This window comes from Typopeltis vanoorti, chromosome 2 (genome assembly GCF_054136105.1).
Source record: "Typopeltis vanoorti isolate ZY-2024b chromosome 2, IOZ_Tvanoo_1.0, whole genome shotgun sequence".
NCBI lineage: Eukaryota > Metazoa > Arthropoda > Arachnida > Uropygi > Thelyphonidae > Typopeltis > Typopeltis vanoorti.
Window position 1 is genome coordinate 75,707,841 of NC_143550.1, and position 24,579 is coordinate 75,732,419.

At 36.6% G+C, this 24,579-nt stretch overlaps 1 protein-coding gene across 1 annotated transcript in view; it reads left to right on the forward strand.

Annotated features, from left to right (window-relative positions):
• Nucleotides 1–24,579, forward strand: part of LOC150109188 (GRIP1-associated protein 1-like) — a 434,263-nt gene that overhangs the window by 239,483 nt on the left and 170,201 nt on the right. Inside the window, exon 13 of the mRNA XM_090401821.1 lies at nt 13,584–13,718. Within this exon, the coding sequence (XP_090257947.1) occupies nt 13,584–13,718 (135 nt within the window). The remainder of the gene's footprint in view (nt 1–13,583; nt 13,719–24,579) is intronic.

Genomic DNA, 24,579 nt, shown 5'->3' on the forward strand with positions numbered 1-24,579 from the left:
CACTTTACTACAAATAGTCGAGAAAGCATGGGAATATAACAAAGATCTGTATTTAAGTTTTGTCGAATTGGAAAAGGCATATGACAAGGGGCCAAGAGAGAAGCTATTCAATACGCTGCAGTTATATGGTGTCAATGGGGCATTATATCAAGCGATACTTAGTCTTTATTTGAGTTGTAAGTCAGCAGTTAGAATTGAAGGAAGTACAGGAAGATGGTTTAATGTTAAATCTGGTGTGAGACAAGGATGTACATTATCCCCTCTGTTATTCATTATCTATATGGATCACATTATGAAGGAAAGTGGTATTAAACATGATATCAAAATTGGAGATGTTAATGTCAGCTCTTTGCTTTATGCAGACGATGTTATACTTCTAAATAAATCTGCTACAAGTCTGCAAGATTCTCTGACTAAATTGAATAGCTGTTGTAATAGATATGGTATGAAGGTCAGCAATAAAAAGACAAAGACAATGAAAATAGGCAGAATCATTGAAAATGTCAGCTGTGTTGTGAATGGAGAACCTGTGAAACAAGTAAAACATTTCAGCTATTTAGGCACAATTTTTACTGAAGATGGTAAATTAAATATAGAAATAGACAACAGAATCAGCAAAGCTGGTATGGTGGGAAGTCAATTGAATAAATTCATATGGAATAAGAGAGAAATTAGTTGGAACACTAAATTAGCTGTATACAAGACAGTGTTCAAACCAGTTTTAACTTATGGATCTGAGAGCTGGGTCAGAAGTAAAACACTTGACCAAAGACTAGAGACCACAGATGTGAGAATCCTGAGAAAGATTAGAGGTGTGAACAGATGGCATCAATGGCAATATCATATTAAAAACGAGGATATTAGGAAAGAACTTGACATTGTCAGCATCCAGGAATGCGTTAGCAGAGCTAATCTCAGGTGGTATGGTCACTTAAACAGAATGGGCAAGGAAAGATTAGCAAAACAAGTGTTCTCTGCCATTTTGGCAGCAAAACGACCCAGAGGAAGACCAAGATATAGGTGGATTGATACGGTACAAAGTGCTTTAGACGATAGAAATATAAGATCTGATAATGTTGGAGTCTTGACAAGTAACAGACTGATTTGGAGGAAAATTGTAGATAGGAAATTAATAATGATGTAATTTTTTTCATGTAGTACTATCATATCCTGTACACCCCTTGAGGGTACATGGCAGGAATTTGATGATGATGATGATGATAAATCCTGTGACACATTTTTATTCCCCAAAAGGAGTAGGCAAATCTCCTTTGGCCCTACTGTTTTAAAGACTAGTGGACAGCCTGTCTCCATCTTGCAAGCATTTATTGATAATGAGCCTGAACTATTAATAGAAATAAAAAAAGTTTTCACGAAAGAGATTACAGCAGATAACTGCTTCAATCTTATGGCCCTGAATCTTAACACTCATATTATTGTCTGTAATAGTGTGAGCTGGTTGAAGAAAGGCTTAGAGAAAGTTGCTCTAATTGAACGGTCTTTCTTCAGGAAGTTGAGTGCCATCAAGCTCTGTGGAAATGCCATTTCCACAGAGCTACACAGACGCCCCTTATTTCATTTAATAATTTTTCTAGTTTTTTGTGGTAATTTATTTATTTATTTATTTAGTGTATGGGAAGAATACAAGAAATTAAAATCAAGAAATGCAAGAATGCAAGGGGGGAAGAATACAAGAAATTAAAGAGTAAAACTATATAGACAGCTATACAGTTCACTTAACCACTTGATGGCACTATCTAGTAGTAAATGCAAGTTCTTGAGGCCTCCAGGGAAGGAGTCTGTGGGGCAATCATCGTCAGTGATATCATGCATAGTCTGCACAGCACCACACATGCAAAAGGGTGACTGTGAAATTCCCCACAGATGTAATAATTGGGCAGTGGCCTTGTTCAATCCCAAATCTGTTTAGCTGGCTCCAGAGGTATTGATGTAGATTGAATCCTGGAGGTTTGATAGTTGGATCTGTAATAAGGTACTTGTTTGTAGTTCATTCTAGAGTATTTACCACCAGTCCTGGGGACCAACATCTGGTATTTCCACAAGCAATATGGGAGATCTGGAGGTAAGGTGTCCAGCTGGAGGTGAAGAGATATCTTGATGTGTAGAAAGGTACATGTTATTTTTGATTTTCTTTATTTCTTTGATGGTAGTTTCTTCTCTTTGTATCAAAGTAAATATACTGGCTTGAACATTGCCTGGGTGAACAATGTTCATGTCCATAGCTTAGACACAGTGCTACGTTTGAAAAGTCCACTACAGTCTCCAAATCATTTCAATAACTTAAAAATGAACGAACACAACCAAACAAAAACATTGGGAATTACCTGATTATCCTCCAGTTGGATATTGAGGGATTCACTAGATCAAAAAAATCAGAGGTACTAAATTATGCATACTTTTTTCAGCCTCCACTTAGCAGTTTGTGGGGAGGGAGTTCACATGAGTTAACAAAAATGATCTGCACTTAAAAGTTTTACAAACATCCATGCCATGGTGGTTCATATCCACAGATTGTTAGCTGGAGAGGGGAGACATCCGCTGAGCCAACTAGGTCAATGTTTACTTCATATGTTCTGTATATTCAGTTATCATCAATTTCATATCACGATCTTGGATTGCTCTTCTCTGATTCTCTTTCATCAATTTATAATCTGCAAAACATTTTGCCACTTTCTTGATATTTTTTTCCCTTTTTTTTCTCTTTTTTTTTTTTTGAAATATTGATCCCATATGTGAGAGGTTGAAGAACCTATAAGTACATCAGTGCTGTGTGTAAAATGCAAATGGGGACTGAGAAATAAGAAATTTATTGGCAGTTTTCTTGAAGAGTTGCAGTTAGGGAATACTTCAATAGGGAGGCTGTTCCAGAGGAATAGAGGTAGATAGTATAAATGAGAAAGAGAAGCAGGTTCGACATGTTTACAGTTGTACTGAAAAGGGATGTTAGGCAGCTACTGTTTTTGTTTTAACAGACCCAACAGAAACTGGAAGAATTCTAAGGATGGCAGATTAGTGATTTGTATAGAGTGGATAACTGAGTGAATGAAAAATAGCATTTTGAGCAAAGAAGAATGCCCAGATTTTCAGAGACTGAGGATAAGCTGTTTATTTGGTTTGTTTATGCCAGAAGATGCTAGCGGTAAATGTCAGCCCAAGGCAAGAGATTGATCCTGTCTGGTGATTTGTGTAATACTGAAGGTAAGGGTAGGCAAACTGAGATCTCTTTTGTAAGAGAAAGAGGCAACACTGTTTTGGTGACATTGAAGGTGACCAGATTATCCTTACTCCATTGAAGGATAGTTATGGAGATTAGTGCATAAGCTTTGGTTGCAGATGATCTTGAAGCTTGATTTCTGAGCACTGTATGGTTTGTCGAAAGAGTGGGATGAATGGGGGTATATTATCGTCAAAGCTGTGAATAGGATTAATGGTGATTACAGGTCATTTATACATAGGAGAAAGAGGCTAGATGATAGAACAGAGCCTTAAGGTGCTTCTTATGTGATGAAGCTCGAACAGAGGGTGCCATCTACCATGACCTGCATTGAATGATTCAAGAGAAAGCTGGCTATCTAATTACAGAAAGTGGCAGATTGACCAAAAGAAGGCAGTTTGCTTAGTAGGCCGCAATACTAAATATGATCAGAACCTCTGGAAATGTCAAGAGCAACAGCACAATGTTTCTTAAAACCTTTCCATGGTGTATGTCTGTTGGTGGGGGGGTGATGTAGGTTACAAATTCAGCTGTGGATCTGGAGAATCCATACTGGTGGTCATTGACTAACTGGTGGTGATTAGCTGGTGGTAGCAGAAAAGTTGACTGTTCTTCATAACTTTCTGTATTATTTTAGAGAGGATGAAATTGGTGAAGAAAGTTGGATATCAGACTTTTATCTCCCTTTTTTTTTCACAATAAGTTGGATATATGTGCTTTCATGCATTCACTTGACAAATATACTCGCCCACTCAGTTGTGGAGCTAGTAGATTTTACCAGCTTGTGAATAGCTGCAAACTGCACAAAATAGATATTTTTTTGTTTAATAAAAATCATTCACTAATCAGTTTTTAGAATCAATTAGTTTTATTTGGACATTATCATCATCATGATCAAATTCTCTGATAGTACTACATAAAAAGTTACATCATTACTAACTTCCTGTCTACAATTTTCTTCCAAATCAGTCTGTTATCTGTCAAGACTCCAACATTATCTTCAACATTATTTCTATCTTCTAAGGCACTTTTTACTGTATCAATCTACCTAAATATGGATCTTTTTCTTACCAACCTGGCAGAGAACACTTGTTTTGCTAATCTTTCCTCGCCCATTCTGTTTAAGTGACCATACCACCTGAGATTAGCTCTGCTAGCACATTCCTGGATGCTGACAATGTCAAGTTCTTTCCTAATATCCTCATTTTTAATATGATATTGCCATTGATGCCATCTGTTCATGCCCCTAATCTTTCTCAGGACTCTCATATCTGCAGTTTCTATTCTTTGATCAAGGTGTTTTACTTCTGACCTAGCTCTCACATCCATAAGTTACAATTGGCTTGAATACTGTCTTGTATTCAAGCTAATATAGTGTTTTGGCTAATTTCTCTCTTATTCCCTATAAATTTATTCATTTGACTGCCTACCATGCCAGCTTTGTTGATTCCGTTGTCTATTTCCATATTTAATTTACCATCTTCACTAAAAATCGTGCCTAAGTAGCTGAAATATTTTACTTGTTCTATAGGCTCTCCATTTCACAATGCAGTGATATTTTCAGTGTTTCTGCCTATTTTAAGTGACCATACTATCTGTTTCTGCCTATTTTAAGTGACCATATTATCTTTGTCTTTTTAATGCTGACCTTCATGCCATATCTATTGCAACAGTTATATAATTTAGTCAGGGAATCTTGCAGACTTGTAGTGGATTTATTTAGAAGAATGACATATCTGCATAATGCAAAGAGCTGAGATTAACATCTCCAATTTTGATATCATGTTTAATACCACTTTCCTTCATAATGTGATCCATATAGATAAAGAATAACAGAGGGGATAATGTACATCCTTGTCAGACACCAGATTTAACATTAAACCACCTTCCTATACTTCTTTTAATTTTAACTGCTGACTTACAACTCAAATAAAGACTAAGTATTGCTTAACTGGTAATTAGTTTATGGAATTAACAACGCATATAAAGTATATTAATTAAAGATAACTTTAATAAATAACTTCTATATTTCGGCAACGTCATGCTGCCATCTTCAGGAACATAAAGATATGGTATGTGCATGCAGGCTCTAACAAAAGCAAATGAGGAAGAAAGCAAGAAACTAATATTGTTCCTAAAGTCCTAGTGGTGCCATCTGGCAGGCTAATTTGGTTATCTTGGCAGTTGGGCTGAAGTTCTTAGAATGTAGGTCTCCCAAATTTGGGGTAGTTTCATGCACCCAAATTTGTTGAGGTTAGGAACGTTTTTTAGAGCTGCTGAAGATTCTTTGAATAATCTTTCGTATTTAAACTTGCTGCGGTGTATTATTTTTGTTTTCTTCCAACAAATTCTATGGTGGGTATCTATATTTAACCTCAACAAATTTGGGTGCATGAAACTACCCCAAATTTGGGAGACCTACATTTTGCTTCAGCCCAACTGCCAAGATAACCAAATTAGCCCGCCAGAGGGCACCATTAGGACTTTAGGAACAATATTAGTTTCTTGCTTTCTTCCTCATTTGCTTTTGTTAGTGCCTGCGTGCACATACCATATCTTTATGTTCCTGAAGATGGCAGCGTGACGTTGCCGAAATATAGAAGTTATTTATTAAAGTTATCTTTAATTAATATACTTTATATGCGCTGTTAATTCCGTAAACTAATTACCAGTTATGTATGACCAACATATAAGCCTTGCTACTAGAATTAAGTATTGCTTAATGTAATGCCCCATTGACACCATACAACTGTGGCATTTTTAATAGCTTCTCTCTCTCTCAGCACCTTGTCATATGCCTTTTCCAGATCTACAAAACTTAAATCCAAATCTTTATCCCATGATTTCTCAACTATCTGTCGTAAAGTGAAAATCTGATCCTGACAGCCTCTATTTAGCTTGAATCCGACTTGGTCTTCACCAAGCTTCTCTTCCACAATCCTTCTCAACCGTTTCTCAAGTATACTTGCTTAGATCTTACCAGGAACACTCAGTAGGGAAATACCTCTGTAATTCTCACATTCAGTTTCATTTCCCTTTTTATATATGGGTACTATGAGAGCTCTACTCCAATCATCTGAAATTCATTCCTCTGTCCAGGCCTTATGAACTATCCAGTTCAGCCACTGTTAGACTTTTATACCTCCATACTTCAGCATTTCTGGTCGAATATCATCTACTCCTGTTGCCTTTCCACATTTCAGTGTTTTAATGGCTTTTTCTACTTCAAGTGTGGATATGTATTCCTGACTGCATGCCTGGTCAGTGTCTTTTACCACTGTGCTGTCATCACTGCTTGTTTCATTTAGCATTTTTTCGAAGTAATTACTCCACACTTCAAGGATATTTTTTTCTCCTGTTTTCATGTCACCTTTATCATCTCTAATTCCTTTTACAGCACTCTTTCCTCCATTTCTGAGCAACCTCCAGAATATCTTACCACCTTCGTAATATTTATTTTCTATGTTTTTACCAAAGGCCTCCCATGACTTTTGTTTAGCTAGTTTTACACAGTGTTTAGCTTTCTTACATTTGTCTCTGTTCTCTAAGAGCACAAGCTGTCTTATTTGCCAGGAACTTTTGATATGCTTTCTTATTTTCTTTCACTGCCTCTTTAACTTCCTGTGTCCACCATGGAATTCTGATTTTACTATCCTTACAGACAACCTCACCACTTGCCTCTCTGGCTGAATCAGTGTTTTCTTCAGGGCTTGCCACTGAATCTCCAAGGTTTGGTTCTGTTCTCAAACTCTTTCATTTTTTCATCAATCATGTTTATGTAATTTAGTTATTTGGGCATATTGTTAAAAAAAAAAAAAAAATGGCGGGATCTTAGGGAAGTACATTTGTTGAGTGGCAAGTCGGATTTTGCACAATTTTTCGAGCCTAATGCACGATATGTGCATTGGGAGAGTACCAGCTAACTATATAACATTGTAGAGATGATAAAGGATAAGTGTATAGGTGCATCTTGTCAGTGACTTTTCTGTTAATACATGCATCCCTCAGGGCTCTTTCATTTCACCTACCCTCTTTCTGATCTATATAAATGACCTACTGTCATTGACTGCAAACCCTATTAATAATTTTGTTGATAATAGCAAACATACTCATCCTACTTATGTGATGGGCCTTACATTTCTTAATCATCTCATGCTCCAATATCATGTATAATAAGTGACTTGAATAGTGATTTTCACAGTATCCATGTTTGGGGTGAAAGCAACCTAGTCAACTTCAGTGCTTCCAAAATGCAGTTTTGTTTGTTTTCCCATAAAAAAGATCATATCACTTCAGTAGCACGAACAGCTTCCAAAAAGACTATTTTTGGAAGCTGTTCATTTGGAATTTTTGGAACTATTTAAAAAAAGTAATTTAAGTATGGTGTTTTTATGAAAATCAGTCTTTAGGAGTGGCTGGAGAGAGAGAGAAAGAGAGAGCTGGGCAGAGCACTGAACAGAAGAATTTGTGAGGAAAAGCTGGAGTAAAAGTTAGCCTGAGAAGATATAGCTTACATGGCTGAGGTGCTGGATGTTATTAGAAGTGTGAAGAGAAGTAAGAAGGGATCTGCTTTTTATAGAAAAAATAATATTGGATGTGCTTTATTTCATTGAAAATTATTTTTTACTATTAGAATATGATATGAAGATTTTCATTCAGGGTATTAGTTATAATTTTTAGATCTTTGTTTTGAATGTTTGTGCAGCATTAATTTTTCAAATGATTATACTGTTGTTGGCAAAACTATTTTAATCAGTATGATGTCATCAATATATATAAGAAAAGAGGGTAAGAGAAAGAACAGAACTTGAGGCATTCATGCATTATTTGAGAAACACAAAGGAAGAAAACCATGCATCATGATCAGAATGGAGACTATTAACTGACATATAAAGAGCAGAAAGACAAGACAGGATATTGTTGAGAAGGTATCTATGCTCGAACCAGTTAAATATCTCAGAAATGTCAAAAACAGTTTTTTCTTGTTTTCAAAAATCTTTCCATGGAACATATTCAGAAAGCAGATGACATAAGCAAGGGTATCTCTTCTGAATCAAGAGTGACACAGTCCATGCTGGCAATTGCTGATTGGTTATTGCTTATTTTCTCCATTATTTTTGAGATGAATCATGAGTCTGAGCAATATGAATGACAGCTCAGTGACAGACTTTTATTCTTTCCCTCTAACTTTTTGAAAGACTTGGATATGGGCTAATTCAAAATGTTGGATAAGTGCTATTAAGATGTTGGAGAGTGCTTTACAATTACCATTAGAAGCTATCTTTGAAAGTTTTTTCGACTTGGTTATAAATTAAATCAAAGATGCCAAGAAATTATATTCTTGTTTAATTCTTCATTATTATTATTATATGGGCACCTCCATGGAGTCCGAAGACTCATTGCAGGAGATTCAATCTATCCACACACTCTATCATACCTCTCCTTGAACCCATTAACAGATAAAGCCCTCACAACTTACTCTGACAACCCATCCACTCATTCACAATTCTCCAAACAAAAAGTCTAGTTCTCACATCCTTTACTAACCACTCCTTTATTCAGCTTCCAAGAATGACCTCTTGTTCAGGCTCCTCTAGCCAAGTGCTGAAACATTTCCCCTGCATCCATCGTATAAAACCCTTTAAGGAACTTAAATATCTCTATCATATCCCCTATCACTCAGCTTCTGCAATCTACACACCCTCAATCTATCCTCATAGGTAACATTCCACAGGCCACTCACCATCTTGGTCACTCACCTCTGAATCCTATCCAATGCTTCCTCATTCTCAAGAAACCAAGGGGACCAGATTTGAGCACAGTAATCCAGATGTTGGTGTATCATGGCCTTATAACAAGGAATAACAACTTCCATATCTGTACATGTTAATGTGTTCTTCAATAGCCAAGTGATCTAATGGACTAGCTTAGCAATATGCCCTCTAAACTTTAGCTCTCTGTCTACCACCACCACCACCACCACCACCCTTAAATCCCTGGCTTCATCTATTTCCTGGAGTACAGTGCCATCAATGTGATACATGGCTTGTAGTCTATTTATCCCAAAATGCATAACTTTACATTTCTCCACATTAACCTGATATCCATTATCTTTTGCCCATACCGACAGCCTATTTAAATCATCCTGCAAGCTCTCCACATTGCCTTGATTAACTATTACTCTATTTAATTTTGCATCAGCAGCAAACAACTAAATATTTCCTTTCAGGTTATTTTTCCTATATCATTTATGTACAAATTAAACGGCAATGATTCCAGCACTGAACATTGCAGCACTCTACTAGTCACCTGTTTTCACCTTGATTCTGCCCCTCCATATACCACTTTTTGATATCTGTCCAGCAGCCACCTCTTATCCACCTAACCAGTGTCATATTCATCCCCATTTGTTCTAATTTTTGTAACAGAGTTCCATGTGGTATTCTGTGAAATGCCTTTCGAAATCATCGTGTAGCCATTTCATTTTTCCATCTCAGCTGTTACTCTGTTATAAAAAAAAAAAAGTTACCAAATTACTAGGCATGACCAATCCCATCATACAGTATATATCATACATCGTACATGACCATCATACAATATCATATTTTTATCTATCCATTCTTGAATTCTCCTTTTTATCAATTTTTCTAGTACTTTTACTACCACAACTAAGATATTAAATTAAGGGGATATTAAATCCCACATTGTTTCAAAACTGAATAAGAAACTCAAAGATTGGAATCAAAGAGTTTCATGCCGAATATACTAAACTATAAAAGTATTGGCGAATACTAGTGTACTCTTTGATTCCGATCTTTGAGTTTTTTATTCGGTTTTGAAACAATGTGCGATTTAATATCCCCTTAATTTAAATAATGTTACATCGGCGAAGTGAAGCCTGTTGGCTCTTTATATTTAAGTAATTTAATGGGTTCACCTTTTTGACAACTCGTATAGCAAAGTATATAAGTTCTTTTCGCTATACCCTTAGTATTAATTTGGTTTACCTACTCACTGATGAGATCTCAATAAAGGTCGAAACCGGTCTGGGTAGTGACCTCCCACCATGATGTATAATATCATACATCTCCTAGGAGATGTGTTTTACATTATGGGAAATACTAAGAATAGTGATCAGAGCTTTACCCACCTTTGCTACGAGTTGCCCTAGTTTGTACTACGTGCTTTAGCATACGCTAGTATTCGCCGATACTTTTATAGTTTACTATATTCGGCATAAAACTCTTTGATTCTGATTTTTGAGTTTCTTATTCGGTTTTGAAACAATGTGGGATTTAATATCCCCTTAATTTAAATAATGTTACATCGCCGAAGTGAAGCCTATTGGCTCTTTATATTTAAGTAATAATTTTCCATCTTGCCATGGTATTTGCTTCATTCTTGTCACCTAACAGACAGACACTTTTCATCATCATCATGCTTTTCAAGGATTTAGACTTGGAGTGGCCCGTTCTGGCCTAGAAGTCATTGTTGAATCTCTTTAGAGGACGTCCTGGCTTTCTTTTTCCTAATGGTTTGTAAGTTAAGTCTTTACACAATAAATAACGGAAAAAAACTCACGTAGAAAGATTATTTATTAGTATAATTTTCGCCTGTGTGTCACAGGCATCCTCAGTACATTAAGCTCAAAATTAAACACTAACTGACAATTCCAAAAAGCGCCACCTAAGTAGCTGGTGTAAGATAACTAAAAAGGTCAATAACTTTCCTTAAAAAATAAAAAAATAAAAAAAAAAATAAAAAATAAATGAATATAATAAAAACTTAGGAAAGAGTAGCTGATTTGTAAAGTACTATCTCCCATAAAGGGGACAGACGTAAGCCGTCGGATCTGTTTAAGTTAGGAGAATGAAGTAGAGTTTCACATGTTTCTTTATAAAGGCGTTCCATGAGAAACTGACTTTTGTGAAGAACTCTTGTCTTTCTCCAATGAACTCTGTGTCTAGTGAAGATGGCATGTTCAGAAAGTCCAGACTTTTCAGGTTTAAAGTATTCAATATAAGATTGGTGTTCTTCTAGCCGAATAGAGGCAGATCTTCCCGTTTGTCCGAAATAAGATAATCCACAAGAGCACGGAATCTGGTAGACACCTGGATGATTAAGATGTGGAAGCTTGTCCTTAGGAGAAGTGAGAAAGGTGGAGATTTTTCTAAACGGTCGAAAGGCAACAAAAATATTTAGTGGTTTTAAAACTTTTGCTATACGTTCACTGATGCCTTGTACATAAGGGATAGTAATGCATGTTATTTCCTCTTGACACACAGGCGAAAATTATACTAATAAATAATCTTTCTACGTGAGTTTTTTTTCCGTTATTGTGTACCGATATGTCTACTCACGGTTTACCTCTTTTAAAACTTAAGTTAAGTCTTGTTTTGAACCCACTTTTGAAATGCTTAATACATACTCTGTCTCTCTCTCTCTTTCCAGTTTCAATTTCCTTCCACATATCTCTAATTTTCTTGACGAATACATTTCACAGACACTGCATTGAATAAAATCCTGCAAATTTAAATCGCTTGACAATGGGCTCATTTCTGCCATTTTTTGTCTCATTGGTGCCATGACGACAATGTCATAATAATATCATAATATGAACGTTATAAAAAAACTAAATACTCTAAAAACATGAAAATCTACACTAATACACTATAAAGCACTAATTTTCTAAAGTACAATAAAACAGATAAAAATCACCAATTTCACATGAGCACCAAACTACACGAACACTCACAATGTACTAACATTATCAAAGTGTAAACAAAGTTTGCGTGTGAAGCATCTTCTTGACTAGGGTTCTTGTATATAGAGTCTAATGACTTCACATTAATTGCCTTAGTATATACAAGTATCCTAGTTGTGAGGATACTTCATACACAAACTTTGTTTGCTTACACTTGGATAAAGGATTAAACAAGAATATAATTTATTTAGTATCTCCCATTTTGAAACAATTGGATATGGGCTAATTCAAAATGTTGGATATATGCTATGAAGATGTCGGAGAGTGTAGGAGAATGATTTATGATTACCATTAGAGTCTATCTTTGAAAGTTTTTTCATTTGATTATAAATTAAATCAAAGATGCCAAGAAATTATATTCTTGTTTAATCCTTTATCAAAGTGTAAACAAACAAAGTTTGCATGTGAAGCATCTTCTTGACTAAGTCTCTTGTATATTGAGACTAATGACTTAATGACATTAATTGCCTTAGTATATACAAGTAGCATAGTTGTGAAGATACTTCATGCACAAACTTTGTTTGCTTATACTTGGATAAAGGATTGAACAAGAATATAATTTATTTAGTATCTTTAATTTAATTTATGATCAAGTGAAAAACCTTCCAATAACTTGCTCTAACCCAGAGTATTTTAATAATAAGGTGTACACATTTTCACCTACTTGTATATGGGAAATATATGACTTCTGCATTACTTCAACCTTGGTATTTCTCTGGATTTGGCTTCCACTGATGTCATTTAATGATGTTCATTTTTGGGCTTGCTTTAGGATCACTCAGTGAGATTTAGAGGGATGATCTTGTAGATTACTCGAAGTTTTTGGAGAGGTACTCTTGCACCTGAACAATATCTCAATAAAGGTCTAAACTGGACTGGGTAGTGACCATAATGCACATCATTATATACACCTAAAAGGATGTGTGCTTTGCATTATGGGATACTAATTCAATTAATATGAAGTCCTTAGCCTTTATATACAACTAGCCTAGTTGTGAAGATGCCTCATGTGCAAACTTTATTTGCTTATGCTTGAATAAAGTATTAAACAAGAATATAATTTCTTGGCATCTTTGATTTAATTTATAACCAAGTGAAAAAAAACAAACTTTCAACCTTATAGCCCGTAATGGTAATCATAAAACACATTTTTTGCCATTATTATGTTAAAAGTACACCATTAATGAAGTTGGAGATCTTATAGAAATCTCAGTTTACTTCCATTATCAGCTTATTGTGGAAATCTTAGATTTCCTTGGAAATCTTAGAATTACTTCTGCCAGAATATCTCTTTAGTAGTATACTGCAAATATTTAAAATAAAATTTTAAAAATTACATCGAATTTTTCAGAATTATGTTTTTTAAGATTTTTATTTAAATTTTTATATTATTGTAAAGTTGTCCTTAAAAAAGGTAAAAATGCTTAAAATTGCTTTTAACTTGTATGGAAGTCAGTTCTTATTACTGAAATTGTAGTGTTATCATTATGCAATGATTTTTTTTTCTCTTTCCTTAAATATATAATTATTGCATGTTGGAAAAGTATTAATTTTCTTGAATGCTTTTTAAATTAATTTTTCAAGCTAAACTGTCAGTCAGCAGAATCACTTCAGAGGCTTCAAAAAGAGAACACATGTTTGGAAAGTTCACTGTCTGAAATCAATTCAGTATTAGAAGAATCTCAACAACAACTAGCAGTTTTAAGATACCAAAGAGAAGTGGGTAACATCAAAGAAATTAAAATTTGGACAGTTTATACTGAAGTTAACATTTAGAGTTCATTTAAATAATTATACTCTTTTTTTTTTAAATTATATGAATTATTATATATTCTAATTTTGCTTTAAGTGTTTTAGATTCAACACTGTTACTCGTACATAACTGGCCATTTGGAAATAGGATGCATGGCAGTTAATTCTGTCTCTGTAGTTTGCTGTGCTTGTGTATTCAGTTAACATGTTTTTGGCTAACTTTGCTCTTTTTTTTCAGTAGTGTTGGAGAACTCAAGTTTTCAGTGCAAAACCCTAATACTGTCATGTACGACTTGCTAACTTCATTTGAAAATATCTCATAAATGTGCCATCTGTCTTATGCAGGATTAAAACACAGGTCTTTCCAAAAAGCATGTTTATTCTTCTGCATTAATTATGTTTTTTAATCAAATTGAATCAGTACCAGCTGTGAATAATAATGTTAATGAATTGATTGTTTTTGCTGTATTAGGTGGGAAATAAATTTCATCACCTGGTGTGAGACTACTGCCCTGCTTATTAGAGGCCTAAAGTGACTTGAAAAAGTTCCACGGTTGGTTTCTAGAGTAGGGCTTCCAGACTATGCAAAAAAATAAATTAAAAATACAAATTAAAAAAAAAATATATATATATACAGTGGTACTTTGAGATATGAGTGCCCCAACATATGAGTTTTTTGAGATACGAGCCTTCACTAGGTCGATTTTTTGCCTTGAGTTATGAGCCTGCTTCGATGACATCACAATCACCACTCTGCTCAGATTCCCGAGTCTTGCGCATCGTTCAGTTCACATGTTTACCTAACTGCAGAAGCATTTCTGTCGTGTTGAGTTTTAATTTTGTGTTTTTTTTTTGTGTGTACAGTTATTTAGATAATTTTTTTTCGTATAACCATGACTCCAAAGAATGAGTGTAAAGAACAGTGGTGAGAAAAGGAAAAAGGCGATATTGGAATTAAAGCGTGAGATAATAGACAAACATGAGTGTGAGATAATAGAACAAACAAGAAACAAGTTTCCAAGTCTATTAAGAATAATAGACTTGGAAACGCAGTACAATCGCACTACTTCTACGATATGTACTATTCTGAAGCAGAAGGACTCGATAAAGGTTATAACTCCAGCTAAGGGCATTAAAATTATTTCAAAGCTACGCAGTTCTGTCCATGAAAAGATGGAGAACCTGCTGATTTTTTGGTTGACAGCGAAGCAGCTCGCAGGAGACACTGTGACAGAGACTATAATTTGTGGGAAGGCACGAGCCATTTACGCAGATTTGCTGCAGCAGACCCCAGATACTTCAGTACAGGAGGCTTCACAAGAGCAGTTCAAAGCCAGTCGTGGGTAGTTCGAAAATTTATGAAAAAGGACCAGCATTCACTCCATTCTCAGGCATGGTGAGGCAGCTAGCTCTGATTCTAAGGCAGCTGAGGAATTTGTAAAAACCTTTGCTGAATTGATCGAAGCCAAAGGATACATCCCCCCAACAAGTTTTCAAATGTGACGAGCCAGGGCTCTTCTGGAAGAAGATGCCAAGCAAAACTCACATAACAGCAGAAGAAAAGAAGATACCAGGTCACAAGCCCACGAAGGATAGGTTGACCCTCGCACTGTGTGCAAATGCAAGTGGCGACTGCAAGATCAAGCCGCTGCTCGTATACCACTCAGAAAACCCCAGGGTCTTCAAGACACAAGGTTTTAAAAGAAAAACTGCAGGTTATGTGGAGGGCAAACCCAAAGGTGTGGGTCACCAGGCAGTTTTTTGTGCAGTGGGTCAACTTGGTCTTTGGTCCTGCTGTTAAGGAATACCTCGAGGTCAATGACTTACCACTGCAAGCCCTTCTCGTCCTTGACAGTGCTCCTGCCCACCCACCAAACCTTGAAGACAACATCCTCGAAGAGTTCAGCTTTATAAAGGTTCTCTACTTTCCACCCAACACCACTCCTATCCTACAGCCCATGGACCAACAGGTGATCTCCAATTTCAAGAAACTTTTTACCAAACACGTTCCGACGCTGCTTTGAGGTTACGGAGCGCACAAACCTCACCCTTCGAGAGTTCTGGAAGGACCACTACAACATTGTCATATTCCTCAAAATTATTGATATGTCCTGGCAGGGTGTTACAAAAAAGGAACTTGACCTCTGCATGGAAAAAGCTGTGGCTGAAAGGGACTTTGAAGGATTTAGACCTGAACAGGAAGAGCTGGAGGAGATTGTGTCATTCGGGAAGTCCATGGGCCTGGAGGTGAATGAGGGAGACATCGAAGACCTTGTTGCCACACATTCTGAGGAACTTACAATGGAGGAGTTGATGGAACTACACACGCAGCAACATACAGAGGTTCTGCAGGAGATTGGTACAACCGCAGAGGAGGTTATCTCTTCAAGTGAGATAAAGAAAGTGTTTGCAATGTTGGAAAAAGTTTCTGACTTTATTGAAAAGAAACACCCTGAAAAAGTTGCAACTGGTCATGCAGCAGTGCTGTTTAATGACACATGCCTAACTCATTTCAGAAACATTCTAAAAGGGAGGAATAAATAAAGCTCCTTGGACAGGTTTGTATTGAAACGCCCTGTGGATGAAAGTGATGAAAGTGTGGCAAAAAAGAAAAAAACTAGCGAAGAAGAAAATTAAGTTAAGCAAAAGTGAAGTGAAAGAAAAAATTAATACCATACGCTAATCGGCTCCACCAACATCTGTGTTTATTTCTTTAGATTCTCTTTTACATGTATTTATGTACAGTATTTGGTTTTATTTTGTTTGTATACAGTATTTGTTCATTATATATACATTATTTAAAAAAAATTAGAGTGATTTTTTGGGGGCTGGTATGAATTAATCTCATTTTAATTAATTTCAATGGGGAAAACTGATTTGAGATATGAGCATTTTGACTTACGAGCTCAGTCATGGAATGAATTAAACTCATATCTCAAGGTACCACTGTATATATAAATTTGCAAACCTATAGTACAAAGTATACTATAGGTTTGCAGATAACCTTTTGTTTGCTGAGAATAACATAATGTATATAGCCAAATATTTAGCCTACTGAGTTGGTGAAGGTGATAGCAACAGGTTGTAAGTCTGAATTCCACTCTGGATATTTATAGAAATCTTTAGGTGGAAAGGAACCTTTTTTACTTGGTGTGAGACCACCACTCTGCTAACTAAAGGATGTGGCTTTGAAAAAAAATTACCTTGTTTGGTCTCTAGAGCAGGATTCCTAGATTATTTAAACCTTAACCCACCCTCAGCACTAAATGTAGCATCCCAAACAAAAACAGTTACATAGAACAGGTTGTGAATTATGAATAAAATATTTTTATTCAACTAGTGGCAAAGTATTCCCTGTCACTGTTGTTACTAGTTTTCATTGGAATTGCTGTCCGCACGGTTAGCCTAGTGGCTGTGTGCTTCGCAACCATGTGACTAGGGAAGGAGTGTCCCAGGTTCGATTTCCGTCGAAGACGTGAGGAATTTGAGGAACTTCCTCAGCCATAGCCAAGTTAGCCGGTCTTGGGCGCCGGCAGTAGGGTTTTTTCTGTCAGTTTATCTGAAGTTTTTCATCCCGCAAGCTGGCAAACCACCCCTGTGAACACACACATGGATCTATAGTCATAAATACCCCTCATGAAGGGGCTCAACTCGCCCCAATAGGGACAGGGGAGAAAAAGGGAGGAAACTCCATATGAATAAATAAATAAATTGGAATTGCTGGAAGATGGTTGACCAGAATTCTTTTTTTCATTGAAAATCCCACTTATGAAAGCCTGAGGATCTATAGGATTACACCAGGGGATTGGAACTCAAGTTCCAATCCCATACATCTCTGGCATTTCAGAACAGATTCTCAAAAATTCTGACGAATAGTAGTGACCTTTATTCCAATTAATAAACTCAATGTACTTCCCCTCTAATAAATATAAACATGAATATGATTGAAGTTATGTGAATGCCGATTACTCTCCCATATAAGTATCCATATTTGAATAGTATATGGTTGATAATTTTTTTTATTTGACCTTTGTGCATTTATGCATTTAGTGTTCCCAGTTAACTTTTGTACTGCGTAATCAAATGCATTAAGTATTTGATGAAATCATACTCACTGTAGTTTCACATTTTTAAAGCTAAAGAAAACCATATAAGGAAGACAGTTTAATTCATATGAACAGTATTTATTTAGCATATGGCAATCTACATGCAGTTATAAAGGTACATAAGTCAAAATAAATATGTAAGCAGTAAGTGACAAACAATTAAAATAAAACAAAGACACTTATACTTTCAACAAACAAAACACTTATAAGTTAAGATCAAGTTGTCTGATCTAGTCTATAGCAGGCGTTGTTGTTCCATGAAGTTGTTTCTTTGACTTGTGTATGCACGAAGACTGCACTCAGTAGAAATATGGTGGATTGATTGATTGATTGATTCGGGTGCCCGCAGCCACACTCTGGTGAGGGGATTTTTCCCCACTTGTATAGAGAGCTTGCACATCTTCCATGTCCAGTGCAGATCCTGTTCAGTGTTATCCATGTCTTTCGGCTCAGTTCCATACCTGGTTGTTGTTGAGACAATGACTATCAAACCGAGTTTCGAGTTGGCATTGATATTTATGCTCCACGTTCATTTCCATTGTTCTGAAATGAACAATGGAAATGAACTTTATAATCTCTATGGTAGGATGGCATTCTGGGTGGGTGATTTTGCTACAGGTTACTCACTTGAAAACTCAGTTTATTTCCTTTTATGATTGAAAGATTAGTATTGGATCTTTTTTTGGACAGGGATACATTGAATTGAACTTTTCTCCCAACATCTAGAATATGTGCACTTGCCTCTAGTTGTATCATGGATATAATAAGATAGCATCTGTATAATTGGTCGATTGGTAGAGCCTCTGCTACTAATGGCTTAGCAAAAAGTTAAGCAAGTTTGAACACGGTTAGTAGTTGGAAGGGATACAGTCGTTCGATGCTGTTGGCACACTTCCCTCAATGAGTCTTTGGACTTCCTGGAGGTGTCACATAATAATAATAATAAATAATAATAATAATAGCTCCTATCAAAACATAAAAGATCATATTCTCATGTGCAATGTTTACAGGTTTTCTAATCTTCTTCTTCTTCTTATGCAGCTTCTCCCACTTAAGTGGGTCATGTTTGTAATGAGTCTCCTCCACACCTTCCTGTCTTGGGCTGTCACCACATCCAAGTTCTTCATCTTCGAGTCCTCTTCTATCAGCTCCCTCCATCTCGTCTTTGGCTGCCCATGCTTCCGCCTTCCTTGCACATCCATCTGCATGACCCTTCTTCCCACATATTCATCCTCCCTCCTCATCACATGACCAAACCATCTCAACCTTGCCTCCTGTATTTTCGCTCCTAAGTTCGTAACTTTCACTGTTCCCCTGACATAGTCATTTCTCAGACGATCCTTTCTGGTCACACCGCACATCCACCTAAGCATTCTCATCTCTGCTACTTCCATCCTGCTGATATTATTTTTCCTCAGGGCCACAGTTTCTATAGCATATGTCATAGCTGGCCTCACTACTGTCCTATAAATTTTGCCTTTCAGATTGATTGGCACCCTCTTATTGCATAACACTCCAGCCATCTCCCTCCAGTTCCTCCAACCCGTATTCTGCATCCCACTTCCTTCTCAGCTCCTCCATCTTCTTCCACTGTTGAACCTAAGTATCTAAAGTTTCTCACCTTCCTGATGACATTTCCTTCCAGCTCCAGGTCTGTCTCCTGGCCGCCGCCCACTGCGCAACACATATATTCTGTCTTACTTCTGCTCAGTCTCATACCTCTCTCTTCCAGTACTTTTCTCCATCTTTCCAGTTTAGTTCCCGCTTCTTCTCTTGAATCTACACACAACAAGATGTCATCTGCATACAACATTGTCCAAGGCACATCTTCTCTCACCTCCTCTGTTACCACCTCCATCACAATATTAAACAGAAACGGACTTAATGCTGACCCTTGATGCAAGCCAACTGTTACTTGAAAACTTTCTGTCTGTCTTAAACAGGTCCGAACACTTGTTTTCACATTTCTGTACATTTCCCGCACCAACCTGACATATTTCTCGGGCACCTTCTTCTCCCTCAGACACCTCCAGACTTCTTGCCTTGGTACTCTATCGTATGCTTTCTCCAGATCAATAAATACCAGATGTAGCTCCTTTTGTTTCTCTCAATATTTTTCCATCATCTGCCGTAACCCAAAGATAGCATCTGTTGTGGATCTACCAGGCATGAAGCCAAATTGTTCCTTTGCAATCTCCACCTCCTTCATCAATCTACCATCAAGAACCCTTTCTAGGATCTTCATTGTGTGGGACATCAACTTTATTCCTCTGTAATTTTTACAGTCTTGTGCATCCCCTTTACCCTTGTAGATGGGGACAAGAGTACTCTCCCTCCATTCCTCGGGTATATTTTCCTGTTGGCAAACTTTCATGAACAGGTCCCACAGCAGGTCAATTCCCTCTTCCCCCAGTGCCTTCCATGCCTCCACTGGAATTCTGTCGCTTCTCCCACTTAGGCCCACCGCTTTTCCATTCCTCATCCTCTTCATGGCCTCCATCACTTCCACTCTACTGATGTTCTGCACCATCCCCTCAGAAGGCTGCCCATCTCCTCTGAGAGTCTTACAGGTTTTCTAATAATAATAATAAAAATCTCTAATAATAAAAATAAATTGGTAAATTTTCGTAAAGCCCCACATACAAGCGGTCCCAAGACCTGTAACATGACAGTGCTGTATGTTGGTAAGTAGTTAGAAGGAAGAGAGGAATTTTGAAAACCATCTTTGAATAGCCAAAATTTTGGTTGTAGTCATTGGGGAAGACTGTTTCAAAGAGCAGAAGTGTAGGAAACGAAAGCAGAGGATGAGAGTTTTGATGAGTTTCGAATTTGACACTATGTGGGTGTTGACTGTCAGCTGCTAGTGTTCATATATTAGCACAGGTAAGTGGAGGGATGGAGCAGTGTCCATGGAAATATCTATAGAAGAGAAGTAATGCAGCAAAAACTTCCTGGGTGTGTTTGGAATTTACATATTTACATACGAATGACATATTTTCTACCAGTGGTAAATCGGAAAATATTGGTAAAGTTTTTTTTTTTTTTACCAAAGAGAAAGAAAAATAATGTGTGTGTGTGTGTGTGTGTGGAATTTGTGTTATGTAACAGGGGACATTTTAGTGGTTAGATCTGTATTCTCTTACTACAAGTGGTTGGTTCATAAGTTCAATACTCTCCTTGAAGGGTATGAACAATACTTGATGCATCTAGAGTAGTTCCATGATTAATCATCTAATGCATTTTTCTCTTTCACATCAGACATTTTCAGGTGAGTTTTGGAGTTCTGGTTGTGCCTTCATTATTTCCTTTGAACTTCATTTCCTTCTTACCTTCATGCCATATCTTTCTTTGATTACAATCTCAGGTCCAATAAGAACCACTCTGCATAGAGTGGAATGCTAAGCAGGGCATTAGTTGCATTAATGCCCTGCTTAGGTTAATCTATTACTTTTAAAGTTTAAAGTTACTTTTAAAATTAAGGGTAAATCATTTGAGAAATAATGAGTAAAATGAAAATATGAAACAGTAGTGAATAGAACTTAGGATATAAAGTAAGATGAAAAAGTAATGCATAAAAATTGAGATGCAGAAGTCAAGATATAAAAGTCATGAATTAATATTTAAATTCTAAAAATAATAGATAAAAATCCAAAAGATAAAGATAATGAATAAAATCTAAGATATAAAAATTAAATAAAACCTAAAAATATAACTAAGACATGGAAGTATGTGTGAGAATTATGCATGGCATCCACGTCCTGCTCTTGTCCTCCAGGTCTGTAACTTCAACCAGCACATGCATTCTATTCCTATAACCATATCATTTTCTGTCAGCCAGGTCTCACTGATACTGATCATTTCTGACTAAGTTCAGTTGACTAATTGAAACTCCATACAATACTGTCTCCTTACTCCCAGTTTCTAGCACTTTTATACTTTTCCCATTCATTCGTTCAGTCTCCCACTTGCTGTACCACAAGTTAATCTTTTCCTCCCAGTTGCTCCTTCTCACATTTTGCCCTGTGTAGGACTCTGCTAAGCATGCTGTTTTTCTCTTCACTGTTATCCCATTTTCCACATTACTTTCAGCTAGTTCTTTCACTCTCTCATTCATATTTTATACTGTCATTTGCTCCTTCCACATTCTCTACATTTTCACTATTCTGCCTTAGATTGTTAATATTAATTACTTCATTCTGTAGCTTTTGACATGGCTAACATTTTTTCCACTGCCTCATGAAACATTTCCAGCATACTCTCTTTCCACTCTACTTCATACAATAAACCTTTCACTCTTTTCAATGAATACATTGACACACACACTACATTGCACCAAAATCCTCATATTGAAATAATTAAATATCGAAGTGTAGTGAGCAATGATTTTTCTTGTTCACATCAGCACCATATAAAAATATTCACAATTAATCATTACACTTAACTATACAGTTTAAAATGAAGAAAAGACCACTAATAATAATTAGAAATAATGCTAAAAATAAAGACTTATCTGAATGACATGTGTACTGCTGCTGTTTCAAAGGGTGATGCTAGCAATTTATGATGGGATAGTCAGAATGAAACCCTGTCAAAAGCTACAAAGAAGTAGCTAGACAGGTAAAAAGGAATGTCTTGAGTAATAAAATAGTTATTTGGAGGTTAAGGAAGCTACAGATGTGGTGGTGGTGCTAGGAAAGGTTAATATAAATGTAAGTATACAAGGGATGTTCAAAAAAAGACTGAACTTTTTAAATAATGTGCCAACTGGCACAGACAGTGCATTGCTGCAGGTTTTGACAACAAACTGTGATTTGCCTCATTCTGCTATAAGCATTAGTCATCGAGTTGCATCCACTGAAGTGAGCACATGCACAAGCTGTTCATCAGTTTATTGACAAAGTGACAATAAAATAGCTTGAAGAATGTGTGTGTGAAATTTTGCTACAAACTTGGTAAAATGCAGAGACATTTCAGTTGCTTAATCAAGCATACAGGGAGGACTGTATGAGCCGAACACAGTGCTATGAGTGGTTTAAGCATTTTAAAAAGGGCAGAATGCTGGTTGGTAAAGCTCCCAGGCCTGGACGACCTTCCACATCAACAGATGACAACCATGTTGAGAGAGTTCATGGGAATTGTCGTTTAACCGTCTGAGAAGTTGCTGATGAAGTGGGCATCAGCATAGGATCTTGCCATCAAATTTTGACTGAAAACTTCAGATGTGTCGTGTCATTGCAAAATTCATGCTGCATTTGTTGACTGATGATCAGAAAGAGAACCATGTTGAAATCAGTCAGGAGCTTCTTGCCAATGCAAATGGTAATGAAAACTTTCTTAAGAACATTATAACAGGAGATGAGACTTGGGTTTATGGCTATGATGTTGAAACCAAGATGCACTCATCACAGTGGGTGGGGAAAGGTTCTCCTCGACCAAAAAAAGCATGGATGGGTCGGTCAAAGAACAAGGTGATGTGGATTATGTTTTTTGATTGGAAAGGCATTGTCCATTATGAATTTGTATCATTGGTCAGATGGTAAACAAGAGTTGTACCAGGAAGTTTTAGTGCATTTGAGGGATGATGTGCACAGAAAGAGGCCTGAATTGTGGGAAAACCAGACTTGGATGCTGCACCACAACAATGCACCAGCTCACATGTCGCTCCTCATCTGCAGTCACCTGGAAAAACATCAGACATCCATCATGCCCTATCCACTCTATTCTCTGGACTTAGCCCCAGCAGACTTTTTCCTGTTTCCCAAACTTAAAACCACTTTGAAAGGACGTCATTTCCAAACCATAGAGAAGATTCAGGAAAATGTGATAAGAGAACTGTGCCATCACAGAAAGTGTGTTCCAGGAAGCATTCCAACAATGGAAGAAATGTTGGGAATGGTGTATCGCCAGTAGAGGGGGGGGACTACTTTGAAGGGGGGACAGTGCTTAAAATGTAAAATGAACAATAAAGTCTTTATAGCAAAAGTTTTTTTTTTTTTTTTTTTTTTTTGAACACGTCTTGTATGTTAGCACAAGAAGTATGAGTTGGTCTTGTCTAGTGAGCTGGCTGTTATCTAAGATAATGTAAGATGAACTAAGGTAACTAGATCATTGAAGATGATAAGATTCTCATCAACCCATTGAAAAAATTGGTATGGAGATCAGCATTTAAGGCACTGATTACAGGAGGTCTTGAAGTTTAGGATATTTTAGCACTCCAAAATTGTCATATCCTTAGGACACAATGGAGCATTTGATCATCAGAAAAATTTGCATAAGGTTTGAAGTTGGTCAGAGAAAATCATTTATATATAAAAGTAAGAGGATAAGCAATAGATCAGAGTCTTGAAGCGTACTTGTGTTGTTAGAAAAACTAAAGAGAGAACTATAGTCATCCACTATAGTTATCTCTTGCTGTAGCACACACCACTATGACAAACTCACTCACTATAACAAAAACTACTGTATAATCCCATCCAAAGCTCCAAGGTACAATGTTATGCTGAAAGAAGTTCATTTTAGCAAACTATTCCCTATAAGAAACATTTCCTGTGGTTCCTATAAGTTTGCTATAGTGTGGGAAGTTGTATTATATAGAGTGAATGAATGACCAGCTGGAGAAAACTGATCTCCCAGTTACAAAGTGTGGAATACATGATATTACCACAATTTGCTGATCAGCTCTTCATGCAGGCTTTACAGATGCCTTGGAAATGTTAAGTGCA